Source organism: Pecten maximus, chromosome 18 (genome assembly GCF_902652985.1).
Source record: "Pecten maximus chromosome 18, xPecMax1.1, whole genome shotgun sequence".
Taxonomy (NCBI): domain Eukaryota; kingdom Metazoa; phylum Mollusca; class Bivalvia; order Pectinida; family Pectinidae; genus Pecten; species Pecten maximus.
This window is the reverse complement of record NC_047032.1, coordinates 9,031,607-9,049,123: the sequence shown is the minus strand read 5'-3', so window position 1 is coordinate 9,049,123 and position 17,517 is coordinate 9,031,607. Positions and strand designations below refer to the sequence as shown.

The window sequence follows — 17,517 nt, the reverse complement described above, 5'->3', positions numbered from 1 at the left end:
TAATTGAGGCTTCAATTAACACAGTCTACTGCTTACAAGGATAATTGAGGCTTCAATTAACACAGTCTACTGCTTACAAGGATAATCAAGGAATCAATTAACACAGTCTACAGCTTACAAGGATAATTGAGGCTTCAATTTATAGTCTATGAATATTTATATTATCATTAAGAAGCCTTAATGCAAAATATAGCATCTGTGAAGACTATATCTCAAGACGTAATGCAAAATATATATCAGCAAAATCATCAATTGTAATGTTTCCATGGAACTTTAAGAGTGCCATTGAGAAAATCTCTATGTTTTCTGTACAATTAACATTGGAAATCATGATGAAGAAAATTAATCGGGATGAAGGGGAGATAACTCCTGGGAGTTACACTGAATAGACATCTAGGTAACTCACCTGTCCTGGGAATATTAGGCGACTTGTTAGCCGGTTTAGTTTTTTCAGCTCAGAAGGAGTTGTATCAAAGAATGCTGCAATACTCTCTAAGGTATCCGAGTCTTTTACCTACAAACACCCAACATAAACGTGTGATCTCTGATCAGTCACTAGAAACACAGGCCACGTTCTGATCAACATCACCTAAGATTCAATATCATTTAGACACAATATATATATTTTCAATATCCTCAGTGTAAAACAGTGAAATTAAGGCTTTATTAAATTCTTATCCTGTGTAAAATGACACCCAACAAGCAAATTTCTCGAGGAAAAATTCTATGTGTAAAGGGAAATAACTCCAGCAAACATCAACTCAGAACTAGCTTCCTTCTTGCCAATCCTCCCTCTCTGAGGAGATTCTGAGTTTAGGAGTCTGGAAAAGCACTTGTCGGTCATCAGGGATGAGTGAAAATTGGTTAGGGCAAGCGAAAATCTGCTGGACAAGTATTCTTTCTGCTGATGCAACATGTAAATGTTAATTAGAAAATAAATAAACGTTAAAATCTTGAAAAATCTGCCAACCTTAAGTAAAAATGAAAAAGGTTACATCAGAATTGGGCAAGAGGTTTCAGGAAAGAGGCATGTACACTTGGAGTAAAACAAAAATAAATTGTTGAAATGTTGACTAAATGCTCTTTCAATTTTTTCATATGATACTGGCTGCAGTGGACAAATAGCTGCAGAATTTTCCTCTGATTTGGACGGTGACGGTGACACAGATAAGACAGTGTTTTTTTTTTAGTCATTTCATTTACCAGATAATCAAGTTACTAAGCACACTTTATTGAATTCCTGGCTATTAATAGGATGTTAAACAATGTAAACCAAACTTTATTGAACATCATTGATCTGAAGTAAACAGTCAAAAAAATACTACAAGGATTCGGACATATGAATTGATGAGCCGGACGAGTGAATTGATGAGCCGGACAAGTGAATTGATGAGTCGGATGAGTGAATTGATGAGTCGGATGAGTGAATTGATGAGCCGGACGAGTGAATTGATGAGTCGGACGAGTGAATTGATGAGTCGGATGAGTGAATTGATGAGTCGGACGAGTGAATAGATGAGTCAGATCAGTAGTTTTAGTGTCGCTAGTTCTGTGTGTTTTCAAAACATTTTCCAGACTCCTGTAAGTTGTTTTATAAATCTGACAAGAGGAGGTTGATTTTTTGTGAAGATTGAAATTTTAAACATTTCACATGCAATCTTCTAGCACAGCATCTTAAAGAAGTTGACAGGAGTCATTTCTATATAATACTGTAAATCACTTAGATTTCGCAAATACTTCATCTCACAAAACTAACCTCTTCAGACATATTCGTGTATATATGATTTCGTGAACACTGATCTAGATATGACTTTCAATTTGCTAATGATGAACAGCTATTAGAGCCATTGACTCATTAAGATCCGTTAACTGACGGTAACTTGTTCCCCATCCCAAGGTGCTAGTTTTGTACAAATGATCACAAAGGATTTGAATTTGCGATTGATTCTGCATGCATATCAATGCGAGAATAAATCCCACACTTAATATAAATGATTTACAATATGACTCTCCTCCATCTTGTTGTCAAAATACTGACATATCACATTTCCTATCAACAACAAAAATTATGTTTTCATCTGTTTTGGGTTATGTGATAAATAGAATAAATAAATGAGAACTGTCGACCTAATATATAACATGTAAGTATATTCATATGTAGCAAAATTTCCCAAAACATTCTGGCAGTGGGGTGTATATCTCTGATACAGTGGGGTTTACACGTCTATTATACATGGCAATGCTGCACAATACACTGCATTAAGTATACAAATGCAGGATAATTTGGGTTATTTAAATTTCCATTTCATATGAAATTTGGAAAATTTGTCATTTTTTCCCCATTTAGCTGAACAGTTAGTTGCACACTAATAAAATATCAATTATATTAATATTGAGCTATTTTAAGATAAAATTTCCTGCATTTCCAACTTACGGAGTACTCATCTGTACCATCAGGTTTCATTTTCTTTGGTTTTTTATCAGGTACTTTCTGGGCTGCAACACTCATATTGTCTTCATTGGAACTAACAGACACTGGTCCAGAGTTACCTGCCCCTGAGCTGTCAGTGACTTCGGACTCGCTGTCTGGGTCATGGTCCAATGAGTGAGTATACCATGTTGTTTTGGAGTTATCTGTAACAGAAAACAACATTAAGTGCATTGAAATGAAGATTTCAAACTATTTACAATGCAAACTGGGTAAACTGACAATTTCAATTTTTTACAGAACAAGAGGCCGGGCAGAGGGCCTGTATTGATCACCTGGTTGGATTTGACCAAACGTCAAAATATGTTCATAAAACCCAGAAACGCAGTTAAGTCTCCCTCAGGGAGTTGAAAGACCCATGCAAGGATTGTTTCTACAACATGATTGTGTTTAAAGTAACTAAGTCTTAAGAAATTAAGTCTCCTAGGGTGGGGAAAGACCAAAGGGCCTATTTCTACAACAGGATTGTGGTTATCTCATTGTGCCCTGTGATGCTATGCATGCATGGTTATGGGTTGGGAATCTCAATAGTTTCAACACTACAAAAAAAGTGTTTATAGCAATATGGCCAAATTGCTAACTTTTGGCACTGCCCCTCAGGTCCCCGGGGGGCCAGCCCCACCTTTGGTAAAATTTTAAATCTCTACCCCATAGGGATGCTATCAGTCAAATATGAGCTATATCCATTGATTGGTTTCAGAGAAGAAGTTGTTTATATCAATTTAGCCAAATTGACCCCTTTAGGCCACGCCCCTCAGACGCCCGGGGGGTCAGCCCCACCATTTGTACAATTTTGAGTCCCCACCCCATATGGATGCTTCTGACCAAATTTGGTCAAATTTCAATCTGCAGTTATGAAGAAGAAGTCAATTGTTTATGGAAGGACAGACGACGGACAACGGATGACAGACACCACAGTATGGCATAATTAAATATAAGATCACCTTAGCCTGAATCGGGCCAGGTGAGCTAATCATAAACAATTAATCATTCTAATTCTTGAATACAATAGTGACACAGGAATTTGAAAATTATAATAGACATTTACCATTAATATTTCACAAAAACAAGTCTTGTAGATATACGTTCTAGTAAGTATGTCTCCCTTTTAACTAATATATACAAGCTAATATACCTGGATATGCATGCATATTCTAAAGGGAAGAATTATCATAAATTAAGTTTCTCTTAACCAATTACAGTCAAACTTCATTGATTTTAAACTCTGGGGAGTGGAAGAGCCTTCTTAACTCAAAATAAATAAAAAATATATTTGGTTATCTCCAACCCCTGGGATATCTGAAAGTGGCTTTATGACCCCGGGGCCCACTAACATTGAAACAATGAGATTCAACTGTACTTTTGGCTCATAAGTATCTAAGGGTAATTTTGTGAGTTAATGATATAATCTGACCTGCCCTTTAACTATTGTTAGACTTTTTATCACAAACAAATAAACAAACTGAAAGTACAAAGTAATATGGATAGCTTGTGTGAAACTTATAATCATAATCACCTGTTTGTCAGGATATTTATGAATTATAATAATTATACAAATATATCATGGCTATCTTTTTATCAAGTAATCACTGAACACACTTAGAATCACTGATATCTCAACTTCTCCGTAGGCCTAGAAGTCGCCATGACTGTCGTCTGGCAGTGTGACATCTTAGTGAATTAGACGCTTGAAAGGGTAGGACTAAATCTTGAAACGTCACACAGTCTTCAATAGTACATTTCAGCCGTGCAATAGTTCATAATATAGTTTATGTGTATATAGTTAAGAAAAATCAAATGTATTTTGTAATAAAAAATAATAATTGACTAGAACACTGACACGTCAGAAAGGGCCCCGCTATGTGTCTGACCCTTCAGGGTAAATGTAATAATTATTGTCAGTGTTTTTCCTGCCTATATAACTGGGTGCGCCAAACGACCCCATTCTCAATGCGTTTTAGCCTGATTTTTTCCCAAAATCAACTCGAAAATTCCCAATAATTTCAACCAATCAGAAACCTATATTTGTTACCATGGCAACAGACGGTTTCATAAGTGGTACCATTGTGTTTGGCTTCCCTAAAAACCACTATGTACCAATTTTCACCGAAATCGAACAATATAGAAATTTCAACCAATCAGAAACCTCCATTTGTTACCATGGCAACAGACGGTTTTGTAAGTGGTACCAATTTTCACCGAAATCCTTCAACTCTTGTCAATAATTTGGCGCAAAAGAAAAAAACGGACAGACGGACAGACGGACAGACGGACGGACAGACAGACAACCCGATTACTATAGGGCACCACATCTTCGATGCGGGGCCGTAATAAACCAGGTTATTTATTAAACAAAATTACAGTTAACCTGGTTATTGCTACAAATTCTGTTTCACTACTGAGTGGTACCTAGGGACCACGTGAGAGGTGCGTGCGCATCTTCCATCATTAGCGTCGTATCTTCGAATTAGGCCAGAGACGGACAATTCCATCTCTGCCAAAATCAACGGTTATATCAAACAATTTTGATATTAACAAACATCTTATTATCGTAGCATAGTGACAAAAGTTACAATTAACTGATTGTCAAATCATTCACGGCCGTAATCGGCACGGAGAGGCCAATTTTCGACTGAAATCAGTCTGGGCCACACTGACCACTGTCCACCTCGTGTCCGCCATTGTTAACAACAACGGACAAAGGAATCGGCGGAAAATGTCAAAATTTGAGACAAAGAAGGACAGGGAAGTCACAAAACAGCAACGAATCGTTGGAGAATTCGACCTGGTGGGAGAAATCTCCAAAACCATGGATGCATTGCCAGTGCAAAAACCAAAAAACAAAAAACTTCTGGTAAATAATCCAACTACAACCGCTAGCCAAATTCAAAATGGCGGCCATGATGCTGTTCGTACCCAGCCAGCCTGCGGTATGGCTAATACAACAAAGCTACCACAACAACCAGAAACGACAGCAAATGACAGTAGTAACCCACTGTTAAATTTCGCATCAGCGATAACTACATCGCTATCCACCATGCTGGAAAACCAGAAACAAATGAATCAGGAATCGAGGCAATTCATGAGCGAGTTGGTGGCCTCTAATCACGTAGAGTATAATAGCCGTGATATGTTCATGCGGGAAAAGGGGCTGTCGGACCCAAAAGTAAATCGTGTGTCAAGCACACTCGCCCGTGAGTCTCACGAACAAGACATGGAATGTGAGGAGGTAGACATTTGTCAACAGATAGACAATTTACTGGAGTCCGATAATGGCGATCAATCGCACGATCAATCGCACGATCAAGAAACAACACAAGCATGTGTTGATGAGGATTCGGACGATATGCTTGCTGAATTATGCGAGGAATATGCGTGTAATGACACGACAGGACCGAACGTTGATCCGAAACTGGCCACACTCTTGACAAACGTTTTGTCACAGAATGTCACAGAGGAAAAAATCAAACCTCTGATGGAAAAATACAACCGACCAGGAAATGTAGAGCTTCTACAGTGCACGAAGGTAAACCCCGAAATATGGGGGAAAATTCGCACCACTACCAGGAGTCGCGACATCAAGTTGCAGCGTAGTCAACAACGACTCGTTAAAGGACTCGTACCGTTAGTTCAAGTGGTTGAAACTCTCATAAAATCTAAAACAGAGAAAAAACAACTGGACGTTCAGTCACTAGTCAAACAATTGTTTGATTCGTTCCACATGATCTCTAGTGGAACACAGGAAATCAATCAGCGGCGCCGCGAACTGATTAAACCTGATTTAAATGCGCAGTATGGTCAACTGTGTGTACAACAGACTGCACCATCGGTGTCCTTATTTGGCGATGATTTGGCCAAAACAATTAAAGACATTTCTGAGACAAATCGTCTCAGCTACAATCTCCTGTCGAAAAGACCTTCTCATGTCCGATATACCTCTGGCTACGGGCCAAAAAACGGTTATGGCCGAGGGGGATACCATGGTCCTCCGAAATATCAACAACACGCGTACGGAGGGTATCAGAGCTACCGCCCTTACAACAAGGGTGGATATCAAGGCCAGAATCCACGGGGCCGAGGCAGGGGGCAACAGAACCGAAAACCTCGTCAATAACGCCGCAAACGGTAGACAAGGTGAGTACAATATATATTGACAAAGTGTCAGGTGTTGATCTTGCGAAAGATTTTCAAGCTGGGTGTATTTCACAGCATTTACCCGCATGGTTTCAGATTACCTCTGATAAATTTCTACTTGATATAGTGGCAAATGGTTATACAATAGAATTCTCCGAAATGCCTTCTCAAAAATTCAAACCATACCCGTATAAATTTACAGAGACAGAAATGTGTTTCGTACAAACTGAAATTTCCAAACTCGAGAGAAAACAGGTTATAGAACCTGTGACACAATGTGCTGAACAATATGTTTCCAACATTTTTCTGAGACCGAAGAAAGATGGATCATATCGAATGATTCTAAATTTGAAAAACCTCAATCAATCAGTTTACTATAACCATTTTAAAATGGATACATTACAGGCAGCCATTGATCTAATGAGAGAAAATTGTTTCATGGCATCAATAGACTGGAAAGATGCCTATTATTCGGTTGCAATAGCTCAGGAACACAGAAAGTTCCTACGGTTCCAATTTCAAGGACAGTTGTACGAATTCACAGCTTTACCAAATGGTCTAGCATCTGCCCCTCGTATTTTTACCAAATTGACAAAACCCATGTTATCAGAACTACGAAAAAGGGGACATCAAATAGTATCATATATTGATGATTCACTGGTTGTCGGGGACTCATACGCTGACTGTACCAGCGGGTTACATGATACAATACATTTGTCACAGAACCTTGGGTTTGTTATACATCCAGATAAGTCCATTCTCACCCCATCAACATCAATACAATACCTTGGGTTCATTCTGAACTCAGTGGACATGACTGTATCCCTTACATCAGAAAAAGCAAACAAGATCAGCAATGCATGTAAAAATCTGTTAAATGTCAGGAAAATGACAATTCACGATGTTGCTGTTGTTGTAGGTTTGATAGTCTCCAGTTTTCCTGGAGTTAAATATGGCAAATTGCATTATAGGTCAATAGATAACAACAAAGCAAAAGCATTAAAGGTAAATCGTGGTAATTTTAATGCTGGCATGTCACTGACACACAGTTGCAGAGATGACTTGACATGGTGGATAGATAACATCCACATAGCTTCCAATCCCATTGTTACTGCTGACCCTAGCATGACCATTGCATCTGATGCATCTAACACTGGGTGGGGTGGAGTCTGTAATAGGCAGAAAACTGGTGGTCACTGGACTGCAGATGAAGCAGACAGTCACATTAATTACTTAGAATTATTGGCAGTATGGTTTTCACTCCGAGTTTTTTGCTCTGAAAAGAAAAATCAGACCATAAAATTACAAATAGACAACACCACAGCTGTAGCTTATATTAACCATATGGGTGGTACTAAACAAGAACTCAATGATCTATCTAGGAAAATCTGGCAATGGGCAAATGGAAATGGGTTGTGGTTAATAGCAGCACACCTGCCAGGGGTACAAAACAAAAGTGCAGACAGACAAAGTCGCATGGAACATGACAATGTGGAATGACATTTGGATCCTAACATTTTTCAAAAATTGACCAAACTTTGGGGGAAACCTGGTATTGATTTATTCGCGTCACGTCTCAACAACCAAATTTCAATTTATGTATCGTGGAAACCAGACCCTTTTGCGAAAGCGGTTGATGCTTTTTCAATACAATGGTGTCAGTATTATGCATATGCCTTCCCACCTTTCGCATTACTAGCCAAAGTACTAAAGAAACTCGCACATCACAGATCAGATATGATGCTGATTGTTCCGTATTGGCCAACACAAGCATGGTTTCCCAGGTTAATGCGCATGATCATTGATTGTCCTTTCTATCTCCCTAGGTATCAACAGATTCTCACGCATCCAAGGAAGAATTGGAAGGAACACCTCCCAAAGATGCGCCTGATTGCTTGCCTGGTGTCAGGAGATACCTCCAGAGTGTTGAAATTTCGAAAACAGCACAGGACCTTATCATGTCATCATGGAGACCCAGCACACAAGAACAATATGGTGTATATACAAAACAGTGGTTTACATTCTGTAGAGAGACAGGTACCAGTCCATTTTCACCAGCTATAAACAATGTAATCGAATTCTTAACACAGTGTTACTGTAAAGGACTGGGATACAGTGCCATGAACACGTCGAGATCAGCATTATCCACGTTTATCCAAATTGACGGTCATCCAGTTGGATCACACCCACTAATTGGGCGTTTCATGAAAGGAGTGTTTCACAGGAGGCCGGTGTTTCCTAAGTATAACGTAACGTGGAACGTAAATATACTACTAAAATACTTCAGCTCGCTGCCACCGGTGGGAGAACTTTCACTGAAACAGCTGACATTCAAAGTTGTTACATTACTCAGTGTCCTTACAGGTCAACGAGCACAATCCATTCACCAGCTGGAAATAAATACCATCAGTGTGACAGACGAAAATGTGTCATTGAGATTCAATAGCCTACTAAAAACATCAAGACCAGGATTTCACCAAAGTGAAATACAGTTAAAATCATATCCTATGGACGAGGGACTCTGCATTGTAAAAACATTGAAGCAATATTTATCTGTTACTAAAGAGATTCGTGGGAACACTACAAAGGTATTTTTGAGTTTTCACAAGCCCTACAAGCCTGTTACAAAAAGTACCATATCAAGGTGGATCAAAACAACATTGATGAAAGCTGGTATTGACATAGACAAGTTCTCAGCTCACAGTGTTCGTGGGGCTAGTACTTCAGCGGCTCTCGCAGCTAACGTGCCTTTACACACCATACTCCGGACAGCGGGATGGACAAACGCAAAAACGTTCGCAAAAATTCTACAATAAGCCTATTCAGCAGGAATATGACTTTCAGAACTCTGTACTATCACACTAGAAACCTTAAGCAATATCGAGCTTCAGTGCAATTGTGACAATAATTAGTGCCAACAATATGACATTATGTACTAGAACTGTTTACTTTTGAATGATGATTATCATTCCAGAGCTGGATGTGGAACAAAATATATTATATTTTATATGCATTGATGTTTTATATTTTTGATATGTGACCCATTATCTTTTAAATGGTTAGATAGAAACAAGATTAATATAAAGTTCATATCTGAACACAATATTGAGATAATTGCTAGTCAAGTTTCAGTATTATATCTTGAACCAATAATTTGTTATCCTAATTTACATATTCACTAGTCCCCAGCATCTCAACTGTTTTATGCATGTTTTGTATATATGTTGATGTTTTCATCGTTTGTTGAATTATATTGTTAAAAATTTCATCTTGAGTTGTGGTTATATTTAGTAATCCCTTTTTCTATCGTGGACACTGACTTTGAAATCTCACGTGGTCCCTAGGTACCACTCAGTAGTGAAACAGAATTTAGAAATTAAATGAGACTTACCTGTAAGTTGAAATTTGATTATAATTCTGTTTCACTGCTGAGGGTACATTAGGGATCACGTGCCCACCCTGTATATATATCCCACCCTTGGAGTAATATATAAGTATATATTTACTGTGCGTAATATATACATCTACAATATATGTATTCAGTGTCCACTCTCGTTAAATAATGATGGAAGATGCGCACGCACCTCTCACGTGATCCCTAATGTACCCTCAGCAGTGAAACAGAATTATAATCAAATTTCAACTTACAGGTAAGTCTCATTTAATTTCTAAATTAAAATCAATCAGGTTATAAGATTAACCAGGTTATAAGTACAAACTTCAATGGGAAATTTATATAATTAACCAGGTTATTAGTACAAACTACAATAAGTTATATAATATTATATTCAACTTAGGTTATTAGTATAGGAGCAGTTGATGGTGATATCACGTCGGAAAACTAAGTAAGCACAAACATTTCATGTTATTAGATGATTTGTGCTGAATAAAGCCTTTTGAATAATGATAGGATTACATTCCTTTTCTAAAAAAAAAAAGTAAATGACAATTTTAGACCTTTTAAATCCTTCAAACGAATTTAAATTGTTGAAGCAATCAAAGTTTCCAATTGAGAACAAGATCATTCATTGATAAGAAAATGTCAAAATTGTTTTGACTGCTAAAATCCAAAAGGGTCGATTACCTGGCATTTTGAAGCCGACCCAGGATGACCTTGACCGTTGACCTTTGAACTTGTGACCTTGAACTATGAGTTTGATCATTCTGTCAGTTAACTCTTGGTTTATTTCTTGACAACTTTGCATAATCGAATAGTGAACAGTTAAAAACAACAAAGATCCAGTATTTTCATGTTAATGTTAAAATCCAATATGGCCGCCTAACAGCCATTTTGAATCCGATTTGCATGAAATACTACACATCTGATCTAGGATGCATGAGGAATCATCAGTTCCAATTTGATACAAATCCTTCATCTCCTTCAATCATTTTTGTGCAGAAGAAAAAAAACGGACAGACGGACGGACGGACGGACGGACGGACGGACAGACGGACAGACCGACGGACGGACAACCTGATTACTATAGGGCACCTGCATCTCTCGATGCGGGGCCCTAAATATAGTATGGCAACTAATAGTTCAAAGTTTGACAGAGTGAATGTAGATTGGCCATTAATAAATATCAAACAAACCAAAACTCACCATCACCAGTCGAAGATTCAGTGTTACTGCGAAACCTGAAAATAAAGAATAAAACATCAGCGATATCATAAAACTACTTCAAATTTGAAATTATAATCAATACTGTAAATTTGAAATTAATCAATTTTATTTCAAATTCCATGCAACAGCTTTATCTCAACAGAACCTGCAAGGGAAGGTTCAATATAATTGATACAAGAGATCGATATCAGGCTACTGGGTACCTAACCTGGTATTACATAGTAACATTGTATTTCTACAGGGGGAGGTCAAGTACTCAGACTCTCAGGTATCAGAACAGGTATTGTATCTCTATAGAACCTACAAGGGGAGGTTCAGTTCAGATAGACATCAGGTTCTAAGGTATCAGAACAGGTATTGTATCGATAAATAGAACCTGCAAGGCAGGTATTGTATCTATAAATAGAACCTACAAGGGGAGGGTCAGTTCAGATACAGACATCAGGTTCTCAGGTATCAGAACAGGTATTGTATCTATAACTAGAACACTGACACGTCAGAAAGGGCCCCGCTATGTGTCTGACCCTTCAGGGTAAATGTAATAATTATTGTCAGTGTTTTTCCTGCCTATATAACTGGGTGCGCCAAACGACCCCATTCTCAATGCGTTTTAGCCTGATTTTTTCCCAAAATCAACTCGAAAATTCCAAATAACATTTGTATGACGACTTTTCACAATCAATGAAAAAATTCCCAGTTTCGTTTTTAGGAATACACTGTGCACTGTAAAATTGGTTAGCATAGAAAATTCAATGTGTGTGTTTGGGTGTAATTTACAGTTTGCGCTCAAATTTTCCCAATTTGGCATATTGAAGTTTTCCCAAAATACCCAGGAAAAACACTGATTGTAATATATTGACATGAAACTATTAGATATATGTTTTTGATTAACCTTTGCTATTGTTTCATTAATGTTAGCATTAATAGGGCCACTGACAATACTGCTTATTATTATTGTATGGAAAAGCTAGCTAAAAGAATTCTACAAGCATTACACTTTTCAAATTTGTTTCAAATCTAATATCAAGGAGCACACAAACTGATATAAACTCAATGCAGTTATTCTAATAAGGTAAACTTGAGAGGGTTTTCTGAAAAACAAAACATACCAAATGTACATGTGAAGAAAAGGGGAGAAAAAAAGGATTTTTTAAAATATTTTAATAATGTCCTTTTTTTGTCATTTGAGGTATAAGAAATCCAAACCAGTACTTTTTTCACCTTTTTTTGTTTTAAAACTTTTTATATTTAGACCCAATCAACTTCAAAATTTGGTCGCTTGACACCAACTTACCTTCATAATGTCATAACAAAATCTTTAATACCATTTAAAAAATGTCAATCCGACCTTAACATATGACCCATTGACTTTGAACTTTGGTCAGTTGATACCTTGTTTGATTGTGACCAACTTAAGATTTACCATTTAAAAAATGTCAATCCGACCTTAACATTTGACCCATTGACTTTGAACTTTGGTCAGTTGATATCTTGTTTGATTGTGACCAACTTTGCATAAGTCATAAATTATGCTAATGGAAGACTGTAATAGTATTGTATATGTATGTGTGTATTGTGGTTTTATGTCAATATGTAAAATGTTACATCATCGAAAATCGGCTTCCCTCAATACCTGTATGTACCAATTTTCGCCGCAATCAAATAATATCAAAATTTCTACCAATCAGAAGCCTCTGTTTCATTCCCATGACAACACAGGTTTTGGAAAGGTGAACCATTGTTCCCTCAAAACCCCTATATACCAATTCTCTCACCAAAATCGAACAATAACTAAATTTTGACCAATCAGAAACCTCCATTTGTTACCATGGCAACAGACGGTTTCGTAAGTGGTACCATTGTGTTTGGCTTCCCTAAATACCACTATGTACCAATTTTCAACGAAATCGAACAATATCGAAATTTCAACCAATCAGAAACCTCCATTTGTTACCATGGTAACAGACGGTTTCATAAGTGGTACCATTGTGTTTGGCTGCCCTAAATACCACTATGTACCAATTTTCACCGAAATCGAACAATATCGAAATTTCAACCAATCAGAAACCTCCATTTGTTACCATGGCAACAGACGATTTTGTAAGTGGTACCATTGTGTTTGGCTTCCCTAAATACCACTATGTACCAATTTTCACCGAAATCCTCCAACTCTTGTCAATAATTTGGCGCAAAAGAAAAAAACGGACAGACGGACAGACGGACAGACAGATGGACAGACGGACAACCTGATTACTATAGGGCACCGCATCTTTGACGCATCTTTGATGCGGGGCCCTAAATAGAACCTGCAAGGGGAGGTTCAGTTCAACATACAGACATCAGGTTCTCAGGTATCAGAACAGGTATTGTATCTATAAATAGAACCTGCAAGGGGAGGTTCAGTTCAGATACAGACATCAGGATCCCTGGGACCAGAGCTTTTGTACACAGGTATATGTTAAAAGGATAGCAATCTACTTGAGGGCAATGTATTAACCATCACAACTGGAAGTGATGAGAAATACTAGATACTTTTAGTAATTAAGGCCTATTTAGCATTTTTTACACTGGAGGTTAAATCATATGTGATATCAGTTGATGTTTTTGAATGTGTAATTAAGATTCATAACAGTTCTATACAAAATGAAGTCTGCTGTGTAATGACACCAAAACTGTATCTATAGTAGCTGTGATGTTGGACGTGTCTTAATTTTGGCAATTCAGGAGGTTACAATGAAACACAACCTTGTAAAAGAGTACACAGTGTATATACAGTATAAATTCATGTGAAAAATATCTGTAAAATGTTTTTCGCTGAATATATACATAAGGGGAGTAAGAATCTAATTACGTACCGGGTATAGTACTAGTTTCTATAGATCTACAGACGACTAGCCAGTTATAAGAAATAATGATTAATTCCCCTTAAGAGCCCCCTGAGAATCCAAAATCAATAAATCAACTACAACACTTGATCAGACATGAAATAAAGGCTAACACACAGCTATACCAATTACCCCAATTTAGGCCCCAAATTTGGCCACTTGACCTCCAAGTTGATGTCAACTGCTGATAGCTTCCCTGTGATATGAGTAAAGCTACCATGTTTGAATCAATATTACACTAGACTTGTATCATAGGGTAGCAGTGCTCACTCCAGAGAGGGTCAGAAACTGCATTTCTTTTTATGTGTATAGTCATTGTCAGTGAAGCTTATTTGATTTGTTACAACTTGCAATTGATCCTCATATCATGATTACAATCCCCGGTCGGGATGTCCATACATTTTGTAAATGATGTACGTACTTATAAAATTTAATATGAAATCTGAGAGATAAGATTTAATATGAAATCTGAGAGACAAAGTATTTTCATAACTTGATAACCCAGCAATGTTTTCTGATATAATTTCTTAGAATTGTACTCATATGTATCAACTTAATGCTAATTAAATCAGAAATAAATCCAGACAATAATCATAAATCTAATATAAATTTTGTGAAGTATATATATATGATATATTGAATTTTTTTTTTTTTGACTGTGTCTAAAGGTACCATGTTAATTGATAATGCTATCAAACAAGATACCCATGAGGTCTGAAATACATACTGATAGTTGATGTTTTGTTTTTGAATTAGGAATTTAACACATTACCAGTGTGGCCTTGAAGGTAGGTCAAGGTCATTCTATTGAACAAAATTTGTAGCCCTTCATTCATTCCAGCATGCTACCTGCCCAATATCATGACCCTGTGCCTCTTGGTTATTGAGAAGAAGCCTGGAATGAGTTTAACACATTTGTCCCCTATGACCTTGAAAAAAGGTCAAGGTCATTCATTTGAGCAAACTTGGTAGCCCTTCATCCCAGCAGGTGATTGCAATGTCTCGAGTGACCTTAAAATTATATGTTGTTTTCCCTTAACTAATAATCATGGTTAATTATGATGCTTTTTAGTCCAACTAACAACATAATGGCACGTTTGTATGAAAAATTTGTTCTGGTTCAATTTATTTGAAGATACATACAATACAGTAACGTTCAATAACGGTAACAGATCTGGTAAAATTGTAAGTTAGGTTTTTTTTTAAAAAGAACACTCGCACAACTACGGTAATTCATTAAATTGACTATATTAATTGCCTATTAATCTCTGCCATGTTTGATAACATTAAATGCAGTTCATTGCATGTTTAATAGCTTAATTTTTATCTTTATAGTTACCTCACACCTCTGGAAGCCTTAGCTGGTGTATATTGCATAGAAATTGACATTCACAAAATCATTAAAGTTTCCTTCAAAGGCAGTACGTTTAATCATTATGGACTTATAGATGAGCTTTATCATCAAAACTTGATGTCATGTTTTAAATATCACCTTTAAGATTGTGAAAATATTTTAGTAAATTCAAATTATAATTGAAAATCGTTTCTTGATTCAAGCTACTGTAAGTTGATGCAGGGTATTATTTGGTCAGGGAATATTCCTGCAATCAATGTAATTTTGTGTATTTATCAAAAAATAAATGATATACCGTTAAGATTTGTGTCCCTTCATCATCAACTGTGATGGTTTAGGGTTATGGTTTATTTTGTTTAACGTCCTATTATATAATTAACAGCCAGGATCTTTTAAGGACGTGCCTGGTTTTGATGGTGGAGGAAAGCCGGAGTACCCGGAGAAAAACCACCGGCCTACAGTCAGTACCTGGCAACTGCCCCACGTAGGTTTCGAACTCGCAACCCAGAGGTGGAGGGCTAGTGATAAAGTGTCGGGACACCTTAACCACTCGGCCACCGCGGCCCCAAATAGATAGGCAAGCTCATTGTAATTTGTGTTTTCCGTGACATTTACCTTGATTGGATTTTGTTTAAGTAAGCTAAACAAATGAATTTCAAACTTGTGGATCAACAACCTTCACACCATCACACTCACCATCTATTAATATTGAACCGATGATTACAGGTATTATCTAAATTCATAAAACAAAACCTGAGTTCTTCTTTATATCTAGATATCTGACAGCTGATCTTCAATGTGCTTCGTCAATGATTAAAAATCAAAGTTCTTTTGTTTATCAACTCTTGGGTTTCTTAATTATCACAAGGTCTGTTTACTAAAGATAAAAGCATGTATCATGGCAATAGCTTCAAAGAGATGAGTTTGACGCTTCATACCCATGTCGGTTTGTGTTTCTCGAAGCTGAGAAACAAGCTGATCTGTACTGTCATGGCTGTGTCCTTTAGCAAGACACATTTACCCTAATTGCTCTGGATGACATGGGACAGACCTCTCGTATGTTGTTCAGTGAGGTAGTCACCAACTACTACATGGACACCCTGCCTCAAAATTACACTAAGAGGAGATATCCAAATAAAAAATATGTTACAATGGAGGGACAACTATCAAATATCTTACCAAATTGAGAATTGAGGTAATTCTGAACGATTTTGCCACGTTTTGTGTCACCCAGATATTGGAATACCAAACCTTCATACCCACATCTGAAATTCGAATCTTGTGCTGTCAGAGATACTGATATTGAAATTGATGGAAGTATCACACTGAAAGAAGTACACACAAACAGAGTGGAAGTGGATTGGTTGCCTGTGCCAGATATTACAAGATTGAATGATGGATGATTGTAATTACCACATGAAGATCAGGAATGATATGTGATCTATTGCTGTTGTATTATTGATCAGATCGAAGAAGTCTCATTAAATATTTGGGATTTTGGCTTCAATGATTGAGCCAGAGACATATGTATACTTGGATAGTTTGATCACCATCTCACGAACATGATTATTTCAAAAGACATCAACCATACTCTAATAAGTTACTCCCAAAACTTAAAAATTTCCGTAGGAAAGCATTACAGATTTTAAGTTTCATAACTAACATTTTTTTCCTTATATTCCAATATGCTTTCATGAGCCACTTACAATCCAACTTATGATAAAATATGCAGAGTATCAGACAATGACTTGTTGAAATACTGGTATATATCCAATTGAGACAAATATTTTTCAAGAATGTATTGATTTATCAGATGTCCCTTTCAAAATATCATTTGAAATCTATCAACTAATCTGACACTATATAGCCACCTATAGACAAATCAGAATTGGATTGAGTATCCAAATTTATCAGTGTGAACATGATGTCTATAATAACCTATATCCTTCAGTTTACTGCTCAAATTTTGACCTTCAATTTTCATCACCATATCTTGAATGGTTTTATATTTAATTTACAGTCAGGATGTAAT

The 17,517-nt window shown here is 36.9% G+C and overlaps 1 protein-coding gene across 4 annotated transcripts in view; it reads right to left on the bottom strand.

The window, feature by feature from the left end:
- Positions 1–17,517, bottom strand: part of LOC117316573 (oxidation resistance protein 1-like) — a 91,319-nt gene that overhangs the window by 28,778 nt on the left and 45,024 nt on the right. For all 4 annotated transcript variants that reach the window (XM_033871229.1, XM_033871231.1, XM_033871230.1 and 1 more), the window contains exons 3-5: positions 11,226–11,260; positions 2,435–2,634; positions 407–514 (exon numbers count right to left, since the gene is read on the bottom strand). In XM_033871229.1, coding sequence (XP_033727120.1) covers positions 407–514; positions 2,435–2,634; positions 11,226–11,260 — 343 coding nt within the window. The remainder of the gene's footprint in view (positions 1–406; positions 515–2,434; positions 2,635–11,225; positions 11,261–17,517) is intronic.